The sequence below is a fragment of the Oncorhynchus mykiss genome, chromosome 10 (genome assembly GCF_013265735.2).
Source record: "Oncorhynchus mykiss isolate Arlee chromosome 10, USDA_OmykA_1.1, whole genome shotgun sequence".
Classification (NCBI taxonomy): Eukaryota; Metazoa; Chordata; class Actinopteri; order Salmoniformes; family Salmonidae; genus Oncorhynchus; species Oncorhynchus mykiss.
Genome location: NC_048574.1, coordinates 69,697,787 through 69,721,705, shown reverse-complemented (window position 1 = coordinate 69,721,705; position 23,919 = coordinate 69,697,787). Strand labels below are relative to the sequence as shown.

Sequence of the window (23,919 nt, the reverse complement as noted above, 5' to 3'; positions counted from 1 at the left end):
AGTGAAGCAGCGACACGTCTCCATCTGCCTTCTCTCTGTCTCACCCCCCAGAGAGGGTCAATAGTGGACTTATTTACACTGTGGGTACGTTAGCCCATTCATCTGTTATTATATCTTATTGTCCAGAAGGAACCTGCAAGTATTTAGTTAGACAGTGTGTACCATGTGTGTCCTGTACATACGACTAATACAACTTGAAGCTAGGCCTTGAGTCGCACCGTATTACTGTGGTGAACCCTGAGCCATTTCACTCACCTCAAGCCTGCTAACTACCCTGCCCCCTAACCCAGAACTACTCACATTTTACTGCCAACGACCGGTAAGAACATTCAGCAGTCCATGTTTATGTAAGTGAAGACATCATTGGAGGAAGAACGGAACAGAGCGGAATGGACGGAACAGTACAGAACAGAACACTAGAAGGCCGTCACCATGTGTGTTTACTAACAGAACCAGGGTCCAAGCTGACACGACCTCACTAGCACTCATATGGCGCTGGTCTGGAGGTGTGTAAGGTTTCATTACTGGACTGTTCCATGCTCCTAGTTGAACCTGTATTATAATAGCCACCAGTCAGTCAAGAAAAGAAAATCAGGTTGAGTGATGCCACTGGAACAGTAACAGTAGTTCACACAGACAGTGCTTCTCTCTCTGGCTTCGCCATCTCCCCGGATGCTTGGGGCTGTGGAGGGAAGGGGCGGGGAACGAGGTGTGTGTTTTCAGGTGCGACGGTCTCAGCGGGACCTATACCCGTGTCCTCCGCAGACTTCTTTTTGGGTCCTAATAATAACTTGAAAGTGCAAGAGTCTCGCGCATGGCTCCTTTCCTCTTAATTAGCCTTTAGTGGGAATCAAGCTAATCGCAGAGAGTTAATTGGGCTCATACACACGTCACACACACACACACACATTGTACCTCCTTACCTGGGTTTCATGTTTCTTGTCACTTTGATTTCCACATGAATTAAATCCAGCCTTAATTAGCTAGTCTTCCTCTTCATATTAATCATCTCGGTATCGTAGAGGAGGATTTGATGCCACGCTTGTCAGGTTAAAAGTAAAATGGAGTCGTCACGTACAGTCAATGGTTGTAATGTGGAATTAGAAGTGTCATTTACAGGAATGTAACAAGATGTTCCCTTTCCTTGGGTCCAGGTGTGTTGAGAGAAGAGGAGGGCTAGTCTGACACAGAAACTGCCCTTCCTGTCACTAAAGTCTTGAAGAAAAACGTTGTGTTTTAAGTGTTGTTTTTTGGATGTGTGTGGTGGTAGGACTAACCTAGAGGAGGAGCTGGATGTGTTGCGTGTCCAGACTGCTATGGACCGGGCCACTGTACAGGAGCTGAGGCTGTGTCTTCAGAACAAACAACCAGGTGAGCCTTTTCACTTCCACACCATAGAGTTGGAAAGAAAGCCCACCCAATGTTTGCTCGGGATTATAATCCATTGGCTGATCCATCTTGGTGACCTGGGTGGAATTGTGTGACCCTCGTTATAATATTAGAAGTCACACCCAGTGAAATTATGAATGCATTCAATTGTGCTGTCCATGCTAAAAAAGGCTTTGTGTCAAGTGTGCCCTCTATCCAACTCTATGGTCCACACTCTCGTTTAGAGGCTGACTGACAGATCAGAACCCCATCAAGCTGTTTTGCCCCATTTTCCTTGTCTGAAAGAATGTGTCCTCCATTGGTTTTCATGATCAAGCGTACTGTAGGTATCAAGCAACACCCCTGGCTAGTGTCTTTAGGCTAAACAAGTCAAAGAGGAAACACTGAATGAGGGGTGCGTTTAAAAGCTCATGTTCTAATAATAGTTTTGAATGAAAACACAATTTATAATGTATAAGTACTATCTCTCTATATGTCATGTATATCGAAATATCAAATTACTTTACTCTTGCTATGTAACTACTGTAAAAAAAAAAAAAAAACATATGTAGAATGTGTGTAGAATGTACATGGAACAACAAAAGAAAAAGCTGTAAAAACAATGTTCATTTTTTCCCAGAAGGGGGGGGTGTAAGGTCCCCCCCCAGAAAAACACTGAATAACGGCACACATGTTGGTTTAACATACGTAGGTCGAACATCTGTTAAACGGCAGTGTTCTGACATGCTTGTAATGTTGTACCTCCTCAGCTACTTTTTTTGTGGGGGTTGAACACCACATTTTCAGTGGAATTAACAGGACAATTCAATTAAAGCCTGATCAACCTGTTCTAAATTGACTGGGATATCAAAAAGAAGGCATCTTCTTTGCATAGTGCATTCCTCCCCTCCTAATTGTAGAACGTGCATCAATTTGTCTGTGTCCCAAATGGCACCCTATTCCCTACATAGTGCACTACCTTTTATCATAGTCATATGTGCTGGTCAAAAGTAGTGCACTATATAGGGAAAAATGTGCCATTTGGGACTCCAATCTGCATTGCTTTGTCAAATACTGAATAACTACAGTGGCCCTTTTTAATTAACGAGTTCAATAACCAATCTGTTCTCCATCACTTTAATTTACCTGATGATTAATGACGGTGTCTGTCGGCCAAATGCAAAACCAGGGCTACAAAGGATGCCACTAATTAAGATGGCGGATCCCATTGACAATCAATGGCATAATCAGAAAAGCTGAGAGAGACTGGCTTTGAAAGTAATGGTTTAACATTGTATCCTGTCTGTCACCCAATCAACCAAATTTGAGACCTATAATCTCTACCCGGCACCACCTGACTGAAAGCACGGCTACAGCCACAGAATGTTTCTGATTTATACTACTGCCTTTCACTTTATAATAACGTAAAGGCCCAATCCCAATTTTAAAAACTGTCTAGAAATATCACAGTTTGGCCCTTTTAAATTAATCCCAAGGATTGATTGTGACTAAAGTGATTATGTAATTGATTGACATACAAGATGTAAATGGAAATTGCTAACTCTGAGGCCAGCTCATCATAAACCAACACTGTAGCAGCTCAAGTCAGGCCCTGGCAACACAAACCCAGAGATCCATAGAACACGTTTACAAGCTGCCCCGGAATTGACTCTTGCGGAACCCCTCTGACCCAATCAAAAGGAGAGAAAGGTTCAAGCAGCAACCCAACCCAACCCCATCACAATCCAACCCCATCACAACCCAACCCAACCCAACCCCATCACAATCCAACCCAACCCCATCACAATCCAACCCAACCCCATCACAATCCAACTCAACCCAACCCCATCACAATCCAACCCAACCCAACCCCAACCCCATCACAATCCAACCCAACCCCATCACAACCCAACCCAACCCCATCACAACCCAACCCAACCCCATCACAATCCAACCCAACCCCATCACAATCCAACCCCATCACAATCCAACCCAACCCCATCACAATCCAACCCAACCCCATCACAACCCAACCCAACCCCATCACAATCCAACCCAACCCCATCACAATCCAACCCCATCACAACCCAACCCAACCCAACCCCATCACAATCCAACCCAACCCCATCACAATCCAACCCAACCCCATCACAATCCAACTCAACCCAACCCCATCACAATCCAACCCAACCCAACCCCAACCCCATCACAATCCAACCCAACCCCATCACAACCCAACCCAACCCCATCACAACCCAACCCAACCCCATCACAATCCAACCCAACCCCATCACAATCCAACCCCATCACAATCCAACCCAACCCCATCACAATCCAACCCAACCCCATCACAACCCAACCCAACCCCATCACAATCCAACCCAACCCCATCACAATCCAACCCCATCACAACCCAACCCAACCCCATCACAACCCAACCCAACCCCATCACAATCCAACCCAACCCCATCACAATCCAACCCCATCACAACCCAACCCAACCCCATCACAATCCAACCCAACCCCATCACAATCCAACCCAACCCCATCACAATCCAACCCAACCCCATCATAATCCAACCCAACCCCATCACAATCCAACCCAACCCCAACCCCATCACAATCCAACCCAACCCCATCACAATCCAACCCAACCCCATCACAATCCAACCCCATCACAACCCAACCCAACCCCATCACAATCCAACCCAACCCCATCACAATCCAACCCAACCCCATCACAATCCAACCCAACCCCATCATAATCCAACCCAACCCCATCACAATCCAACCCAACCCCAACCCCATCACAATCCAACCCAACCCCATCACAATCCAACCCAACCCCATCACAATCCAACCCAACCCCATCATAATCCAACCCCATCACAATCCAATCCAACCCCATCACAATCCAACCCAACCCCATCACAATCCAACCCCATCACAATCCAACCCCATCACAACCCAACCCAACCCCATCACAATCCAACCCAACCCCATCACAATCCAACCCAACCCCATCACAATCCAACCCAACCCAACCCAACCCCATCACAACCCAACCCAACCCCATCACAACCCAACCCAACCCCATCACAATCCAACCCAACCCCATCACAATCCAACCCAACCCCATCATAATCCAACCCAACCCCATCACAATCCAACCCAACCCCATCACAATCCAACCCAACGCCATCACAATCCAACCCAACCCCATCACAATCCAACCCAACCCCATCATAATCCAACCCAACCCCATCACAATCCAATCCAACCCCATCACAATCCAACCCAACCCCATCACAATCCAACCCAACCCCATCACAACCCAACCCAACCCCATCACAATCCAACCCAACCCCATCACAATCCAACCCAACGCCATCACAATCCCGCTAACGAAAGCAAACAGATGAAAGACAGCGCTCCGTGGCGGAGACCTTTGTGGCTCGGCCCGTAAGGGGCGGGAGACGGAGGCGCGGAGGAGGAGGTGATGGGGTTGAGAAGACATTTGAGCCGTTAGACTTTAATGAATACTGTACCATTGGGACCTCCTCCAAAGAAAAGTGACTAGAGAGCACCTGACTCCCTCCATATCAAGGTACTAGTGCCGAGGTGCCAACTCCCCAGCCACCCCCCAGCCCGGGCGCGAGCGGGATAATTGTCTCCCTATCTGGTTATGTACACAGCGCTGCGCGGCAGCCCTCGCTTATTTGGGCTCTGGTCTGATTGGATGTGACAAGTCGGCGGAGACGAAAGAGACGGCTGATTTGAAGTAACAAACTTCCCTTTCCTTTCCTTGGCCATGCAAAGGAGAATGGCGGGAGGAGCAAAGGAGAATGGCGGGAGGAGCAAAGGAGAATGGCGGGAGGAGCAAAGGAGAAGAGTGGATCCACCTCTTTCTTTCCCGTTCTCTCGCTCTCTCCCTCTCGCTCTCTCCCTCTCGCTCTCTCGCCTCTTTCTCCTGCATCTCACGACAAAAGGTCAACTGACCTGAAAAGTCGAGTGCCTGAATATTTAACATTTTCAACCTTATCTGACAAATGAGTTTCTTTGTACCTCCATGAAAGTTTAACAAGAAGGAGTGAAGGGAGGCGCAAAAGTTTTGTCTTCGTTATTATTTTGCCTCAACCTTTTTATTTAAATTTTTGGGGTCAAAAAAGAGGGTAGTTCCTACACAAAACAGACAAACTCCTATTCCGTTTGTGATTTTTAAATGTATTTTTTCTCGCTTGTAGCAGCAGGGGAATCTACTCACATACTTGTTCTTCGTCTTCTTCACCGGTGAATGTTAGAAACATAATAATGACTTGTTGAACTGCTCCCAATAAAGGCCGATTTTATTGGTTGGAGAGGCGTTATTCTACTGGGTGTGGATGCATGGTGGGCTACAAAGCAAGCAGGGCAGCCAGGGTTTGTGTGTTCACAGGGGAGTTGAACATTTCTCCACGTTTGTTTAAGATCTCCAGGGGTGGGGGGGTTGTGTTTTCACCAATGTCTGCTTTTGATTGAACATCCTAGTTGGATGCTTAGATAAAGTATTATTAGTGGTTCTTGATAAAGACTATGTCCTAGGGTTTTAGAATGGAAATGGATATTCTAGGGTAGATTTATTGATTCTAATCCCCGAATATGACAAATCACTGTCTTCAATTGCTCTTTGCGTTGGCATTTTATAATGGTTTTAGATTTCTGAATAATTGCCAAAGTGATATAATTTAGAGCTCTCTTGTCTTGAACTTGAACACGGAGGATTCAAAGGTTGACAGTCAGACACTGGCAAGTCATGTGTTCTTTTCTGACACTATTTTCAGAAAAGAACAAGTAGCCTACAAGAATAGGCTTACGGCGTGAAAAGAAATCAATTAGACATAATTAATTAAAATTGATTTAATAATCTCTTTTTTTCCCCTCCTTTTTCATCTACCTATGTGGCTGGCTGAAAGGAAGCAGACACTTGTCTTGTCTTCGTGTCACAATAACATGCTTTGTCCTCGTTGGCAGAGCTTCTTCACAAAGTGGCCGCTGATCCGGAGGTCAAGAACAGCACTCCCAAAAAGCCCTCTGCCGAGAGAGTGGAGCAGTCGCTGAAGAAGGTACAGTAAAGTGCTCTTTGTCACCGCCAATAAAAGAAACCCGGCGAGACAAAAGTCTTCCTCACCACAATACCTACTTAAGTTATTTCTGTAACACTGAAGTGGGGAGAAATACACTGTCTCGGCTCTTGGAAGTTTTAGGTGGAGGTTTTGTCGTTGAGCAGGCATTTTTCCGGTCAAAATAACAATTAGAAAAACATATTTGAAGAGTATTCAATGTCTGCTAGTTGTTGTAAAGGCTTTCCTCTGAGAACTACAAAACAACCACAAATTATGTTTTTTAAATGACTTCTTCCCAGGCCCCATCACTCACCGTGATTGTGATAATCCTCCACAATGATGTTGGTGAAGTGCCGTTCGGGGGATGTTAACAGGGGATGTAAAAGCGTGCTCGTACGCCCATAACAGTCATGCAGTGGTATGTTGAAGAGGATTGAGAGGGACACAGGGAACTATTTTAACGGGGAATTAAATTGTTCCGGAATCATTTCTAGCAGATGATGCCATGGCGTCTAGCGCCAACAAATGCCATATGGCAGGCGGTTTAATGGAGACTGTCATGGCATCTATTACAGAGTGACAGTACCATGTTAGTATAATAACCAACAGGGGTCGGGAGAGGAGGGGGAGGAAGGAGGAAGGAGGGGGGGAGGAGAAGAGCAGCACTCATTTATGTTTCCAGGCATGGTGGGTAATGGAAAGACGTTTTGGGGAGGCCCGGTGAGGAGCATGCACTGTATGTGTGTGTGCGGTAAATTTGACATGTCTCACCGTAAGGCGATAATCAGGCGGACCGGAAAGCCGCCCTAATTTTGTTTGAATGGCACCGTGCTGCTTAAGCAGAGGGCAGAGCCGTGCCCAATAAAAGAGAGAGATTGCCTGGGGGTATAGCTACACCCAGCTTGTATCCACTGTTCTGTTTAACCGTTTCCACCAAAGAGACAAAGGGGTTGTCCTGTTTTCAGTGTTTAGTGATAGGTGACTGGTCGGGGGACTAGCAGTCAGATGTCTGTAGACTCTCTAGGAGGAGGGGGGACTAGCAGTCAGATGTCTGTAGCCTCTCTAGGAGGAGGGGCAGCTAGCAGTCAGATGTCTGTAGCCTCTCTAGGAGGAGTGGGGGGGCTAGCAGTTAGATGTCTGTAGCCTCTCTAGGAGGAGAGGGGGGGGGCTAGCAGTCAGATGTCTGTAGCCTCTCTAGGAGGAGGGGGGGGCTAGCAGTTAGATGTCTGTAGCCTCTCTAGGAGGAGTGGGGGGCTAGCAGTCAGATGTCTGTAGCCTCTCTAGGAGGAGAGGGGGCTAGCAGTCAGATTTCTGTAGCCTCTAGGAGGAGGGGCGGCTAGCAGTCAGATGTCTGTAGCCTCTAGGAGGAGGGGGGGGGCTAGCAGTCAGATGTCTGTAGCCTCTAGGAGGAGGGGCGGCTAGCAGTCAGATGTCTGTAGCCTCTCTAGGAGGGTGGGTCTCAGTCAGAATGGGAGTGTTTACATTTCAGTAATTTAGCAGATGCTCTTATCCAGAGCAATTTGGGTTCAGTGCCTTGCGCAAGGGCACGTCGACAGATTTTTCAGCTAGTCGGCTCGAGAATTCGACCCAGCGACCTTTTGGTTACTGGCCCAAAGCTCTTAACCACTAGGCTACCTGCCGCTATGTTAATGGCCAAATGGTTTGTTTCAACCCTCTACTACCCTGGCCTGCACAGTTACTGCAAACACAGGTCAGAGTAGAGAGAAACACTGACACTACGCTGTTTTCGCAGTTCAAAGTTGACAGGATCTTTCTTGTTCGTAGCTTGTTTGTAGCTAATTTACAGTGAATAGAAGGTCTGACTGGGAGGTTAGTTCTGGTCCTAATGAACACTCAATGATCACCATATAGATAGAACAGTTGGAGAGGAGGACGGTGTCCATGGAGCAGGAGACCGAGAGGCTGAGGGAGGACAACCAGCACCTCCAGGAGGCCAACACAGCTCTAACCCAGGACAAGGAGCACCTCCAGGGCTCCCTGGCCCGCCTCCGCACCCAGGGGGCTGTTCGCGACGAGGCGGCCCATGCCCAGGCACTCGCCCAGGGGGAGAGACACCGCACCGAGGCCCTGGCCCTGGAGACCCAGCTGGAGGGGGCCAGGAAGGAAGCCGGACGCACCCGGCAGCAGCTGCTCCGGCTCAGGCAGGAGCTGGGCATCCTGAGGGCGGCCCGGGACTTCAACAGGAGGCAGAGAGGACCCAAGGCTAACATGCTAACAGGGCTGGCCGCAACAGCCACAGCAGGAGGAGGAATAAGTGGAGGGGCATTAGCAAACAACAAGGTCAAATTCAAAACAGGCATGCGGCCCAGAGGCCCGGCACGGCTGCACCGCCACCGAGCGGTTGGCCCCAATCAAGCCATCGGAGGAGGAGGCGGCAGCCCTGCTAGGGACGACTGGGAGGACATAAGCGCGGACAGGTACGACACACACTTTCTCTCTCTCTCTCTCTCTCTCCCCCTCATTATTTTCTAGGGTGGGGGGGCTTAGCGGCATCGAGGGGACACCGTGCATATGCAAAGCGTAAGCAAATGCGTGATTGAATTTTCAGCGCCTGTCTAGTTGGTATTCAAGAGCCGATGGAGGGAGAGGGAGGAAAAAAAGAAAACGACTGTCAGATCCTTTGAAATATCCTGGGACGTCTTGCTCGGAGCTTATTGACTGAAATTTGCATGCAAAATTAGCCACCTCTGCACACAGAGTTGAACTGGTGCCAAGAAAGCCTGACACCTGATATGATAAGAGCCTGACACCTGATATGATAAGAGCCCGACACTTGATATGATAAGAGCCTGACACCTGATATGATAAGGGCCCGACACTTGATATGATAAGAGCCTGACACCTGATATGATAAGAGCCCGACACTTGATATGATAAGGGGCCGACACTTGATATGATAAGGGCTCGACACTTGATATGATAAGGGCCCGACACTTGATATGATAAGGGCCCGACACTTGATATGATAAGGGCCCGACACTTGATATGATAAGGGCCCGACACTTGATATGATAAGGGCCCGACACTTGATGTGATAAGGGCCCGACACTTGATATCTTCCAGTGATGCAGTCATGAGGCCTGAGAATTGACAGTTTGGCAGCTTGATTTAATTTTCTGGTCCTTTGCATATTCACCCCTCTCCTGACAGCAACCTAAGACATTCCCAGGCACAGGTTCCCCCCCACCACCCCAACCCCAGTCAGTTCCGTTATCTTGTGACATGTCGATTTAGGATGTGCACAGACGTTTTTTGCTCCCCACACGAACCCCCCTCTTATTCCTCTCCTCGCCTTAATTTAGTTAGATAAATTTTGAATGACCCTCCTCGGCTCGCTACCAGATGTCTACAAGCTGTTTAACACTCTCCAAATGAAGAACCATCTACAGTAATTATTTCATGTATGTTTTATGCTAAAAAGCCACTGAGCTAATGTTTATTGAGTGATGGTTGGGATGATTTGATTTCAAACACCGGCTACCCGCACCGCTGGCTGATGTTCATTTCTCACAGACTCTCTCCCCCCCCTCCAGCAGTAGCCTAGCTTCACTTCACACACACACACACACACACGCACATACCTCGCCTCTCCCATGACTAATTCATCTCACTGAAACCTTGGTTACTCACATGGGGAAGTTGAAACCTAACAGTGGCTGTATAAAACTATGGCATGTTTCTCCCTTGTCCCTAATGTGTCTATTAAGCAGCCGTAAGATACAGTCTTAACCTAAAAGAGGGACTTAAATACAGATGTCTTAGTTAAGTTACCTGTCAGTTGAGGTGCAGTGCTGTTAAAGCCTTCTGTGTCTCTCATGTCTCAATATTATTATGCCTATAGGTGCTTGGGAAAATGTGGCTTTTCATCCTGCAGAGAATTAGTTAAATACCAACAAAATTAAGATATCAGACTCGTTAAAGAAGTGACTGACAAGCGCCTTCCTCCGTCTTGGTTTCTGACTGTTCTTCTCACTGCCTCTGGCTCGACTTGTGGTTAGAAAGTTTCAGGAAGAAGTACCTTAAGGCTGGCGGACATTTTGAATTTTGACCACATCAGCAGTTTGTTTGGAGAGCAGAGCAGGGCTGAGGCAGGGGCCTCCGGGAGAGTACTGTAGGGGCTAGCAGGAGGTATCTGGTATACAATATAGAGTACACCCGCACACACACACAGCCTGTCTCCCGAAGCATAGGCAGCCATGACACGACCAGCACACTGTCCTGTCCACTCAGCACATCTGAGACTGATGGAATAGTAGAAGTGCCCTGCCACAGGGTATAAGATACAGTGATACAGCTCACTCCCTGATAAGGTGATCACCCCCGCCCTGGCTGAGTGTGTGCTTCAGCCCAAAGGCAGTGAGCAGGCAGGTTTTTATTTTTGATTTTTTTATTTCACCTTTATTTAACCAGGTAGGCTAGTTGAGAACAAGTTCTCATTTGCAACTGTGACCTGGCCAAGATAAAGCAAAGCAGTTCGACACATACAACAACACAGAGTTACACATGGAATAAACAAACATACAGTCAATAATACAGTAGAAAAAGTGTGTGCAAATGAGGTAAGATAAGGGAGGTAAGGCAATAAATGGGCCATGGTGGCAAAATAATTACAATATAGCAATTAAACACTGTAGTGATAGATGTGCAGAAGATGAATGTGCAAGTAGAGATGCTGGGGTGCAAAAGAGCAAGATCAATAAATAAATACAGTATGGGGATGAGGTAGTTGGATGGGCTATTTACAGATGGGCTATGTACAGGTGCAGTGATCTGTGAGTTGCTCTGACAACTGGTGCTTAAAGATAATGAGGGAGATATGAGTCTACCAGCTTCAGTGATTTTTGCAGTTCGTTCCAGTCATTGGCAGCAGAGAACTGGAAGGAAAGGCGGCCAAAGGAGGAATTGGCTTTGGGGGTGACCAGTGAGATATACCCCTGCTGGACCTGGTGCTATGGGTGGATGCTGCTATGGTGACCAGTGAGCTGAGATAAGGCAGGGCTTCACCTCGCAAAGACCTGGAGCCAGTGGGTTTGGCGACGAGTATGAAGCGAGGGCCAGCCAACGAGAGCATACAGTTTGCAGTGGTGGGAAGTATATGGGGCTTTGGTGAATAAAAGGATGGCACTGTGATAGACTACATCCAATTTGTTGAGTAGAGTGTTGGAGGCTATTTTGTAAATGACATCGCCGAAGTCGAGGATCGGTAGGATGGTCAGTTTTACGAGGGTATGTTTGGCAGTATGAGTGAAGGATGTTTTGTTGCGAAATAGAAAGCCGATTCTAGATTTAATTTTGGATTGGAGATGTTTAATGTGAGTCTGGAAGGAACGTTTACAGTCTAACCAGACACCTGGGTATTTGTCAGAACCGTCCAGAGTAGTGATGCTGGACAGGCAGGCAGGTGCAGGCAGTGATCGGTTGAAGGGCATGCATTTAGTTTTACTTGCATTTAAGAGCAGTTGGAGGCCACGGAAGCCGTGTTGTATGGCATTGAAGCTCGTTTGGAGGTTAGTTAAGACAGTGTCCAAAGAAGGTCCAGAAGTATACAGAATGGTGTCGTCTGCATAGAGGTGGATCAGAGAATCACCAGCAGCAAGAGCGACATCATTTATATATACAGAGAAGAGAGTCAGCCCGAGAATTGAAGGTAAAGACAGGCTATCTGAAGTACCTGTCAATTACAACAGCATATCATGCAAATCCAGTCTATCCAATACATCCAGCATACTGTTATAGTGAGGTCTTGACTTGTATCCACATGGTTGATTTGTATTGAAGTAGTTATTTATTCTCCTTCCTGTTGCATTGATTACATACAGTATTCAAACTATTACTTGGGTATGGTATTGTAGGCTAAATGCCTCTCTGGTGCAGGTGTGTGGTATGCTGGAATGTTCAGTGCTCAGCACAGTCTGTCAGTGGGCCAGTCTTGGGCCTTAGTGGCTGGGTCCAGTCTTTTCTCCCTCCAGCCCCAGACCCCAGCTCTAGCCTCCACCCCCAGCCTGCGCCCCCCAGCCCTGGGGCCTCGGGTCTGTCATGTGGGAAGGCTGATGGTGATGTGGAGGTCTTTACCTCTGCTGCTCTCACCGCCCCACGTTAATAAAACCCACAGCGTAAATGTCACCGACTTCCACGTCAAAGGTCACTGTCGATAACGGGGGAGGTGGGTGGGTAGGGAGTGGAGGTGTGCGTGTCTCCGAAACCCTTACCGCACGTCTGTCCATCAGATGGGCTCGTCTCGTCGGTGCTCAGCCATGCCACTCACACACGTCTGTCACACAGATCGCACTAATGAAGGCCACAGCAGTCTGCATACATGTTGATACACACCGTAGCACAACTGATGAGGTGGAATTCATTCAGGTCATTTCCAGGAATTCGGGAAATAAATTCAGGAATGAAATTGCACATGGAATGAGATGGAGAAAACAATACTCTGCTTGATGGTAAATGGAACATTGGATATATAAATTGTTATATACATTGGATATATAAATTGAACTTCCATACATGCAAATTTGAAATATTACTGTGCTAATACATATTCACATTATCTCTCTTTTTCCCACCCCTCTCTGTCTCTCTCTTTCTCTCTCTCTCTTTCTCTCTCTCTCTCTCTCTCTCTCTGTCGCTCTCTCTCGCTCTGTCTCTCTCGCTCTCTCTCTCTCTCTCTCTCTCTCTCTCTCTCTCTGTCTTTCTCTCTCGTGACAGTGGAGAGGAGTACTCTGACAGCCTGGACAGTCACCCAATCAAGGTGGGTCCATTTGGAGAAGTCTTATCTATTCTTCCATTCGCTATAACCTCCATTCAATCGACTAACAAGTCTTTACGCATAATGTGGAATTGAAGTAGTTCATTGAATTGTTAATTGAATTGTTGATTTCATTACTGGAGTGTTTATTTGTAATCGGTGAGTCAGTCAGGATGTTGCCTGGGTTTGGCCTAGCCATGTGTAGCCTATATTACACAGTGCAGTTGCTACTCTGTGCTCTACCTGGCTTTAGGCTCTGCCTCCTCTGTTCTTCCTTCCTCCTCCACCCAATGAAATCAATAGTCCAGGTTTTTCTGTGCTTGTTTTTGTCCATTGTCAACTCCTTCACTGTAATACCTGGTAGCTATTCACCAAAGGGATGTTCTGTAGGCTCTTCTATCTGTCAAATCAGATCCCTCCGTCAGCCACTCCACATGCCCCTCCGCCCGCCCTGCCCATCAGCTCCGCCCAGCCTCATCACCATGACAGTGGAGCTACGCGCGCTGTGTCACAAATCAAAGGGCTTCCGGAAGGCTCCATGTGATCAAACCAGCTCGTGATTAAACCGTACCGGTGCTCCGGGGGGGAGGGCTTTGATGTGACTACAAACGCTCTCAGGCGGTGTCACACACTCACACACACCGTGGGGCAAGGGGGTGAGGGAGCGCGTGGGTGTTTCAAAAGGCACCTGTCAAGAGAGTTGCGGCGGTATAGAGTTGCGTTCGAGTCGACGTGTGTTGTATTAAACACGTTGGGCCGCATTACGGCTCGGTGTGATTTGTCACATCGCGTTAAATGCCACATGCTGTGATTCCTGTGTGACACGACGCGGACGTCAACCTGTTGTGCTGCATTAAACGGCAGGGTTTAAAAGAGTTTCAAAACATTTTGGTTTGTCTTTTCCAGTCACACAGGTACGCAGCCGCCTCAGAACAGCCAGCGGAAGAATTCTCCAGAACACAGCCCGATGTTCCGAACCAAGGTAGCAACAACACGTTTTCATGTTTCACTCAGATTTTCACAAAACTTTATCAACTATTTAGGGGGGGGGGGGGACACACACCAAAACACACACACTATCGGAAGCAACACCTGATACAAAACAAGATTCTGTTCTCTACACTGTTGTATCGGTTATATGGAATGGCTTAGTCAGTCTGATGATAGAATATCCCATACACACACACACACACACACACGTTTGATAACTCTCAGCAGCAGAAATCTAAATGGGGATTGTAAGTGTGTTCACCGCTCTCCTGTACATGAACACTCTGAGGAACGCACTGTGTTCTCCTCTTGTTAGGATATAAACAGAGGGAGCCGGGGGAGGAAGGAGGGAAGAGACGAAGTGAGAGAAAGAGGAGGAAGGCCCAAAGGTGCGGCTGCTGTGCCCCCGCCTCACTGCGCGGGCGCGTTCTGGCGCTCCAGCGCCATCTCGCCGTTCTACAGACCGTCCGATGTGATGCCCAGCGCTCCTCCCAGGAGCTGCGAGACGCCAACGAGAAGATCACGTCGCAGCTCGCCCAGAGACTGAACGTCAGCAAGCAGTTATCACAGGTACCACAGACCAGAAGAGGGGAGGACAGGCACAGAGAAAGTGGAACAAACAGAAGAGAAGGAGGGGTAGGGAAAGATAAGCAGGGGGGTTGGTACAGTAACTGGGAACGAGGAAGTTGTTCTTTTTCTTTCCTCTTTTGTTTCTTCCTGTCTTTTCTTTTGTCTTTCGGTGTGTTTCTGGGGGCCCTATCCCTGGCTGCAGTGGGAGCAGCTCCTTTGCCCTTATCATGCTTAATAAGTGTGTGTCTGACAGGCCTGCCCTCGCCTGAGGAGGTCAGCACCACAGAGGAGCAGAGGAAGAGCCACAGAGCACTGAACACACTGCTGCAGTCTCCTGCAATGCTATACTATACCCTACTGACTACTATACTATACCCTACTGACTACTATACTATACCCTACTGACTACTATACTATACCCTACTGACTACTATACTATACCCTACTGACTACTATACTATACCCTACTGACTACTATACTATACTATACCCTACTGACTACTATACTATACCCTACTGACTACTATACTATACCCTACTGACTACTATACTATACCTTATTAACTACTATACCCCACTGACTATTATATTATACGCTACTGACTACTATACTATTCTATACCCTACTGACCACTATACTATACCCTACTGACTACTATACTATACCCTACTGACTACTATACTATACCCTACTGACTACTATACTATTCTATACCCTACTGACCACTATACTATACCCTACTGACTACTATACTATACCCTACTGACTACTATACTATACCCTACTGACTGCTATATTATACTATACCCCACTGACTATTATATTATACGCTACTGACTACTATACTATTCTATACCCTACTGACCACTATACTATACCCTACTGACTACTATATTATACCCTACTGACCACTATACTATACCCTACTGACTACTATACTATTCCCTACTGACTACTATACTATATCCTACTGACTACTATACTATACCCTACTGACTACTATATTATACCCTACTGACCACTATACTATACCCTACTGACTACTATACTATACCCTACTGACTACTATACTATACCCCACTGACTATTATATTATACGCTACTGACTACTATACTATTCTATACCCTACTGACCACTATACTATACCCTACTGACTACTATACTATACCCTACTGACTACTATACTATACCCTACTGACTACTATACTATACCCTACTGACTACTATACTATATCCTACTGACTACTATACTATACTATACCCTACTGACTACTATACTATATCCTACTGACTACTATACTATACTATACCCTACTGACTACTATACTATACCCTACTGACTACTATACTATATCCTACTGACTACTATACTATACCCTACTGACTACTATACTATACCTTATTAACTACTATACCCCACTGACTATTATATTATACGCTACTGACTACTATACTATTCTATACCCTACTGACCACTATACTATACCCTACTGACCACTATACTATACCCTACTGACCACTATACTATACCCTACTGACTACTATATTATACCCTACTGACCACTATACTATACCCTACTGACTACTATACTATACCCTACTGACTACTATACTATATCCTACTGACTACTATTCTATACTATACCCTGCTGACTACTATACTATACCCTGCTGACTACTATACTATAACCTACTGACTACTATACTATAATATACTATACTATACCCTACTGACTGCTATATTATACCCTACTGACTACTATACTATACCCTACTGACTGCTATATTATACTATACCCCACTGACTATTATATTATACGCTACTGACTACTATACTATTCTATACCCTACTGACCACTATACTATACCCTACTGACTACTATACTATACCCTACTGACTACTATACTATACTATACCCTACTGACCACTATTCTATACCCTACTGACCACTATACTATACCCTACTGACTACTATATTATACCCTACTAACTACTATACCCCACTGACTATTATATTATACGCTACTGACTACTATACTATTCTATACCCTACTGACCACTATTCTATACCCTACTGACCACTATACTATACCCTACTGACTACTATATTATACCCTACTAACTACTATACCCCACTGACTATTATATTATACGCTACTGACTACTATACTATTCTATACCCTACTGACCACTATACTATACCCTACTGACTACTATACTATACCCTACTGACTACTATACTATACCCTACTGACTACTATACTATACCCTACTGACTACTATATTATACCCTACTGACTACTATACTATATCCTACTGACTACTATTCTATACTATACCCTGCTGACTACTATACTATACCCTACTGACTACTATACTATACCTTATTAACTACTATACCCCACTGACTATTATATTATACGCTACTGACTACTATACTATTCTATACCCTACTGACCACTATACTATACCCTACTGACTACTATACTATACCCTACTGACTACTATACTATATCCTACTGACTACTATTCTATACTATACCCTGCTGACTACTATACTATACCCTGCTGACTACTATACTATAACCTACTGACTACTATACTATAATATACTATACTATACCCTACTGACTGCTATATTATACTATACCCTACTGACTACTATAACCTACTGACTAATATACCCTACTGAATACTATACAATACCTTACAGACTGCTATACTATACTATACCCTACTGACTACTATAATATATCCTACGGACTGCTATACTATACCCTACTGACTGCTATATTATACTATACGATACCCTGCGGACTGCTATACTATATTATACTCTATTGACTTCTATACTATAATGTACTATACTGACTACTATATTATTATACTATACCCTACTGACTACTATGTTATACTATAATGTACTGACTACTTTACTATACCCTACTGATTACTGAGGACAAAGGTTGCAGACCAGCTTACCTCGATAACGAGAGGGCCATGGTTTGAGACCAGACTGTTGAATCTTTTAACCATCCCACGTGGTTAAACTCTTAGACTATCGATACCGACAGAATAAGAACAAGAACAACTGAGCGTAAATATATATATTGATTGCAATTGTTCCTGAATGAGTGAGCGTTCATGTGTAAGGGATTAGCATTTAAATTGTTATAATTATCAACTGTGTGTCACACCCTGACCATGTTTTGCTTTGTATGTTTCTATGTTTTGGTTGGTCAGGGTGTGATCTGAGTGGGCATTCTATGTTACATGTCTAGTTTGTCTAGTTCTATGTTTGGCCTGATATGGTTCTCAATCAGAGGCAGGTGTTCGTCATTGTCTCTGATTGGGAACCATATTTAGGTAGCCTGTTTGGTGTTGGGTTTTGTGGGTGATTGTCCTTAGTATCATGATGTCCTTGGTCTGTGTTTATATGCACCAGTATTCGGCTGTTTCGGTTTTCGTTACGTTTATTGTTTTGTAGTGTTTGTATTTACATTCGTGTTGCTTCAGTTTAAATAAACATGGATCGCAATCTACACGCCGCATTTTGGTCCGACTCTCCTTCACACCTAGGAAAACCGTGACAGAATCACCCACCACAACAGGACCAAGCGGCGTGGTAACGGGCAACCGCAACAGCGTCGCAAAGAGGAATGGACTTGGGACGATGTATTGGACGGCAAGGGTTGCTACACATGGGAGGAGATCCTGACGGGAAAGGATCGCCTTCCATTGGAACAGGTGGAGGCAGCTAGGAGAGCAGAGGCAGCTGGAGAGAGGAGCCGGCGATATGAGGGAACACGGCTGGCAAGCCCGAGAGTCAGCCCCAAAAATGTATTGGGGGGGGGCACACAGGAAGTGTGGCGAAGCCAGGTAGGAGACCTGCGCCAACTTCCTGTGCTTACCGGGGGCGAGAGAGACCGGGCAGGCACTGTGTTATGCGGTGGAGCGCACGGTGTCCCCAGTGCGGGTGCACAGGCCGGTGCGGTACATTCCAGCTCCGCGTATCGGCCGGGCTAGAGTGGGCATCGAGCCAAGTGCCATGAAGCCGGCTCTACCCATCTGGTCTCCATTGCGTCTCCTTGGGCCGGCTTACATGGCACCAACCTTGCGTACGGTGTCCCCGGTTCGCCTGCATAGCCCAGTGCGGGCTATTCCACCTCGCCGCACTGGCAGGGCGACCGGGACCATTCAACCGGGTAAGGTTGGGCAGGCTCGAGAGCTCCAGTGCGCCTGCACGGCCAGGTCTATCCGCCCCCCGTACCAGGCTGTCTCTCCGGTCCATCCTTACAGGGGCTCCCTCCTCTCCAGCGCTGCCAGAGCCTTCCTCTCCAGCGCCGCCTGAGCCACCCGTCTGCCCAGCGCCGCCAGTGCCGCCCGTCTGCCCAGCGCCGCCAGTGCCGCCCGTCTGCCCAGTGCCGCCCGTCTGCCCAGTGCCGCCCGTCTGCCCAGCGCCGCCCGTCTGCCCAGTGCCGCCCGTCTGCCCAGCGCCGCCAGTGCCGCCCGTCTGCCAGGAGCCGCCAGTGCCGCCCGTCAGCCAGGGGCCGCCAGCGCCGCCAGTCAGCCAGGGGCCGCCAGTCAGCCAGGGGCCGCCAGTCAGTCGGTTTTCGTTACGTTTATTGTTTTGTAATGTTTGTATTTAGATTCGTGTTGCTTCAGTTTAAATAAACATGGATCGCGATCTACACGCCGCATTTTGGTCCGACTCTCCTTCACACCTAGAAAACCGTGACACTGTGTGTTGTCTTATCTCAGTCGAACCCCACTTCCCTTTTGTACACCAAGCCGCGATGCCGGTTTATCCCACTAGGGAAACTCCGTTATCATATCCCTGTAACTATCTACTGCTTGTTTATGCATTTCTGTGAATTACTTAGTTAGTAAATAAAAAAGACAATTGATGTATGGATGACTCATAGTGAAGACTGGGTTCGTGCAGATAACCAACAATTTACGACGTTTGGAATGAGACTAACGTGAGGTAAAGAAGAATTCATTAATCAGAAGACTATTGATCAGATATGAAAATATCTGAAAGTTATATTAGGAAAATTATAACTTTGTAATCTGAATATTTTCCTTGGTGCCCCGACTTCCTAGTCAATTACAGTTACATGATTAATCAGTTTAATCGCGTAATAATAATTACAGAGAGTCATTTGATAAAGATTCATCTTCAGTTTAATGATGCCAAAGACACGACACTATGTACAGTACTTCTGTCTGAGACTGCCATCGTTGATGTTGTTTATGGGGACATCAAAATGAAGGTTGTTGGATCATATCTCACCATTCAGAGTGTCAAAGCCAATGACCAATTTTCAAAACGGTGTTTTACCCACATGTGTTCTGGCTCTGGACCAACCCATTGGTTTCTGGGACCAATCAGACAGTTTAAAATGTATTTCCGTTCTAAAAATCATTGGGGAGGCACTCAAATGCAGACTCATTGCGGAGAAGAAACTAACATCCGCGCCTTGGTGTAGAGTTTGTGTAGCCAGGCAAATTCTTCCATGACCTGACCTCCTCTTTCGCTCTCTCTCACGGCCTCATACACATACACACACGTTCTCTCTCTCACACACACACACCAGGCCGTATGGTAGTTAGTGGGACTGGCAGGAGGCCCCTGTTGGGTAGGAGCAGGCAGAGCCCCGACCAGCCCCAACCCACTGGAGGCCTGATTAGGAGTGTGTGTGATACACACAGGTCAAAGAGCGCAGGAGCCCCGCTGCTCTGGAAGTGGCCTCCGGGTTCCGGCCCCTACCTAGCTATCGTAGAATAGAACAGCCAGGGCCCCGAGGAGACCTAAGACACTGGCTCTGCGGCATTAATGACACACACATACAAATGCACACACACACACTCTTACACACATGCACAAACACCTAGAAACAGAGATAGACACACACTTTTCTCTGCTTGGGCTGACCAGAAAGAAACAGCAGTAGTTGTCTTTTACTCCTGCAGTATTAATGCCACTGCAGCAGAAGTTGTCCAAGACTCTGAGCTCTCAGCTAGAAAACAGGGATCATTCCTCCTATAAAGGGCACAAGGTCCTGTGCTGTTGGCTGGTATCCGGCTGGCCCCTGCCTGCCTGCTAGCTCTCTGACTCAGAGTCCAAAACTCTGGCTCTAATTGGCTTAGCCCGGCGCCTCGGGGGCTGTCATGTGAAAAGGTATGATGACAGTGTCAGAGACCGAGAAGAAGAGCTACCTCGTTTGTTTGGCTCCTTAGTGGTGTCCTGTAGTATCCTGTTACTTCAAGTTGTGTGTTATTGAAATGTGAATCAGGATGTCTGTGTCTGTGAGGGAGAGAGCGAGATAGAGGGGGAGAGGTAGCGAGCGAGAGGGGGAGGTAGAGAGACAAAGCGAGAGAAGTGGCGTACCCTTTCAGCCTAAGTGGAACATGTGTCTCTACAGCACAGTGACACTTTCATCAGTCAATCACACCACGCCAGCCACCTCATCCCCACAGACCTCTCTGTCAGGAACCAGACTGCAAAAGCTGTCAGAGACACACACACACAGAGAGAGACACACACACTCACAGACACACACACACACACAGAGACACACACACACACACACACACACAGAGAGACACACACACACACACACACACACACACACACATACACACACAGAGAGAGAGACACACACACAGACACACACACACACACACACACACACACACGGCAGAGTGCTTTGTGAGGTATTTCCACCCTGTTCCCTCTCCATAATTGCCGTCAGTCTGTAAAACGTGACCCTCTTAATGGTGCTCTCTGTTCCCTGACTTCTGTCTTTGTACTTTCTATTCAACAAGGTGGGAAGGAAAGGCATGAGAAAGAGAGAGTCTGTTAGGAAAATGAAGGATAATTAGGCTACGGGGGGGGGACGTTGTCCTCTAACACTCTTTTCTTCTCCCTCTCCTCTCGTTTGAGGAACGAGGGAAGCGACAGAAGCTTAGAGGAACCTCCTCTGGGTGACAGGTGAGATGTCCTACGGTAATTTCTGAAAATGTTCCTCCCGCTGTAAAGAAACGTCGGTCACGCATATTAACCGAACGGGATAATTTGGGTCTGGAATCGGGCACCTCGCACCCCTCCCGAAACCTCCCCCTCTACCTCGTTCTACAATTGAACGAACCCGACCCCGTAATCTCCAGGTGTGGATCGGCCCAGCTCCCATCCTGCCCGGAAGAGGCTGGGATTACCACAGGATTAGAGGGGTAAAACAGACACGGCTGACAGGGAGAAGAGGGGTTTTTCTGGGTCTAGGCTTTTTATGCCCAGGCACATGACAGAGCCTGGCACTTAAATCCTGGTGACGGACACTATAAAGGTACAACATAATAAAGATGGGTCCACTGCTGCCTTCAGTTGTCTTTCCAGGAATCTCTGGTTCATCTAAAGTCTAGAATCGAAGGTCGTGGCTGTTGGTCCTTGAGTTCTATGATGTTAGTATGAGTATCTCTCATTTAGAACAGTGGATAAGTATTGTGTCGTCACTCTGCCGTGGCTTGATGTTTCTCTGCTGTTATTCTAGAAGGATGATACTGGTGTTGTCTCGTGTCCATTTTCAAGGTGTTGTACGTATGTCTGGGTCTAGGTCATGTTAGGCTAGCGTTCGCTTGTTGTGGTTGAGGAACTGAGCCAGGCCAAAATGAGGGATGTGTACTGTACCACTGTGTGTGTCTGTGACTATGTGGTTCCTTTGCTATTTTCGGAGCCACCGGCCTCATTATTTATCCTGCTAATGATTCGGTATCACTTGGAATGGCACCAGCGAGACCACTGCCCTAGAGAGGCGAGAGAGGGGGGGAGAGGAACCGAAATGGAGATAGCAGGAGGGGAGAGAGTGCAAGAGTGGTAGAGGGAGAGAGAGCGGGAAAAGAGAGAGAGGAACAGAAATAGACAGAACGGGAGGGAGAGGAGAAAGCGCAAGAGAGGGAGAGTAGTGAGCGAGAGTGGGGGAGAGAGGAAGAACGAGAAAGAGAGAGGGGGGTGAGAGATAGAGAGAGAGAGACTTCAGCTGGGCAGCCTAATGGTCCCACCATGCATCAGAGTCAGTGTCAGTGTCATCTCTCACCAGACCCAGGGCTGAAAATGGCCCCTCTGAAATCAAAGCCTGTCTTACGGGAAGTGTCATCAATGCCACTCTTAACACACCCATACACACACACACACGACCCAGCAGCAGAAGCAGCCCCCCTCTCTCTGTCTCTCTCAGTGGGGATATGGCCTGTGAGCCTTCACAGAGGAGGAAACCTAAAACAAGAGGGATTCTACTAAGAGGTGTCAGCAGGCAACCAGATATCAATAACCTCCATGTATGCAGAGCAGAGAGGCCACCCCTGGGACTACTGTGGTTTCCAGGATGGTTGGGAGGGTGTGGGGGGGTTGGGATGGTGTGGGGGGGTTGAGAGGGTGTGTGTACCACACATATCACCTTCTCCGTATTTGCGCTACAAAGTGAGCATTATGTTTGATATGATACCAGATCATATTATTGTGGAAATGATAAATTAGACGACAGAAAAGCATTGAATACATTGAGGTTGATAATATGCATGCGGTTTAAACCGTTTAGCCCCAAAGCAAATGTTTACCATGTCTGATACGCTGCTACAGTAGGGTAGATGATTACCGAGCAGTATTATCCTACAATTCCTCCCTCGCTCTTACTAACTCTCTCTCGCTCGCTCGCTCGCTCCGCTTCTAAACCAAACCCAGCTCAACTCCCTCCGTCCCAGGGTGCACTCTGATTCTACTGGATGGCTCTATTACGCCTGCCAATCAGGGTTAGAGAATTAGGGCCCTTCGGCTGGCCGCGCGTCAGAGTCCTCCTCGTCTTCATTAAGTTGGAAACAGGATGTAATCACAGTTACTGTTCAGTTACGCTGTAGAAGAATATACAGTAACTTTCAAAAGGACTTTCAGTTTGTCCATCATAAGGGGCTGGTTTCCTGGACATAGATTAAACCTAATCCTTTAAAAGCATGTTCAATGAATCTCCATTGAGAGGGATTTTTTTATCCACCAACGGGTTCAACCTGTGTTCACTTGTTTCACTGCTTCATCTGTACATGCCTACTGTAGTGTAGTGT

The 23,919-nt window shown here is 47.0% G+C and overlaps 1 protein-coding gene across 4 annotated transcripts in view; it reads left to right on the top strand.

The window, feature by feature from the left end:
- Nucleotides 1-23,919, top strand: part of cntln (centlein, centrosomal protein) — a 138,263-nt gene that overhangs the window by 69,542 nt on the left and 44,802 nt on the right. For all 4 annotated transcript variants that reach the window (XM_036933761.1, XM_036933763.1, XM_036933764.1 and 1 more), the window contains 6 exons: nt 1,271-1,371; nt 6,379-6,470; nt 8,343-8,908; nt 13,203-13,245; nt 14,149-14,224; nt 14,549-14,802. In XM_036933761.1, coding sequence (XP_036789656.1) covers nt 1,271-1,371; nt 6,379-6,470; nt 8,343-8,908; nt 13,203-13,245; nt 14,149-14,224; nt 14,549-14,802 — 1,132 coding nt within the window. The remainder of the gene's footprint in view (nt 1-1,270; nt 1,372-6,378; nt 6,471-8,342; nt 8,909-13,202; nt 13,246-14,148; nt 14,225-14,548; nt 14,803-23,919) is intronic.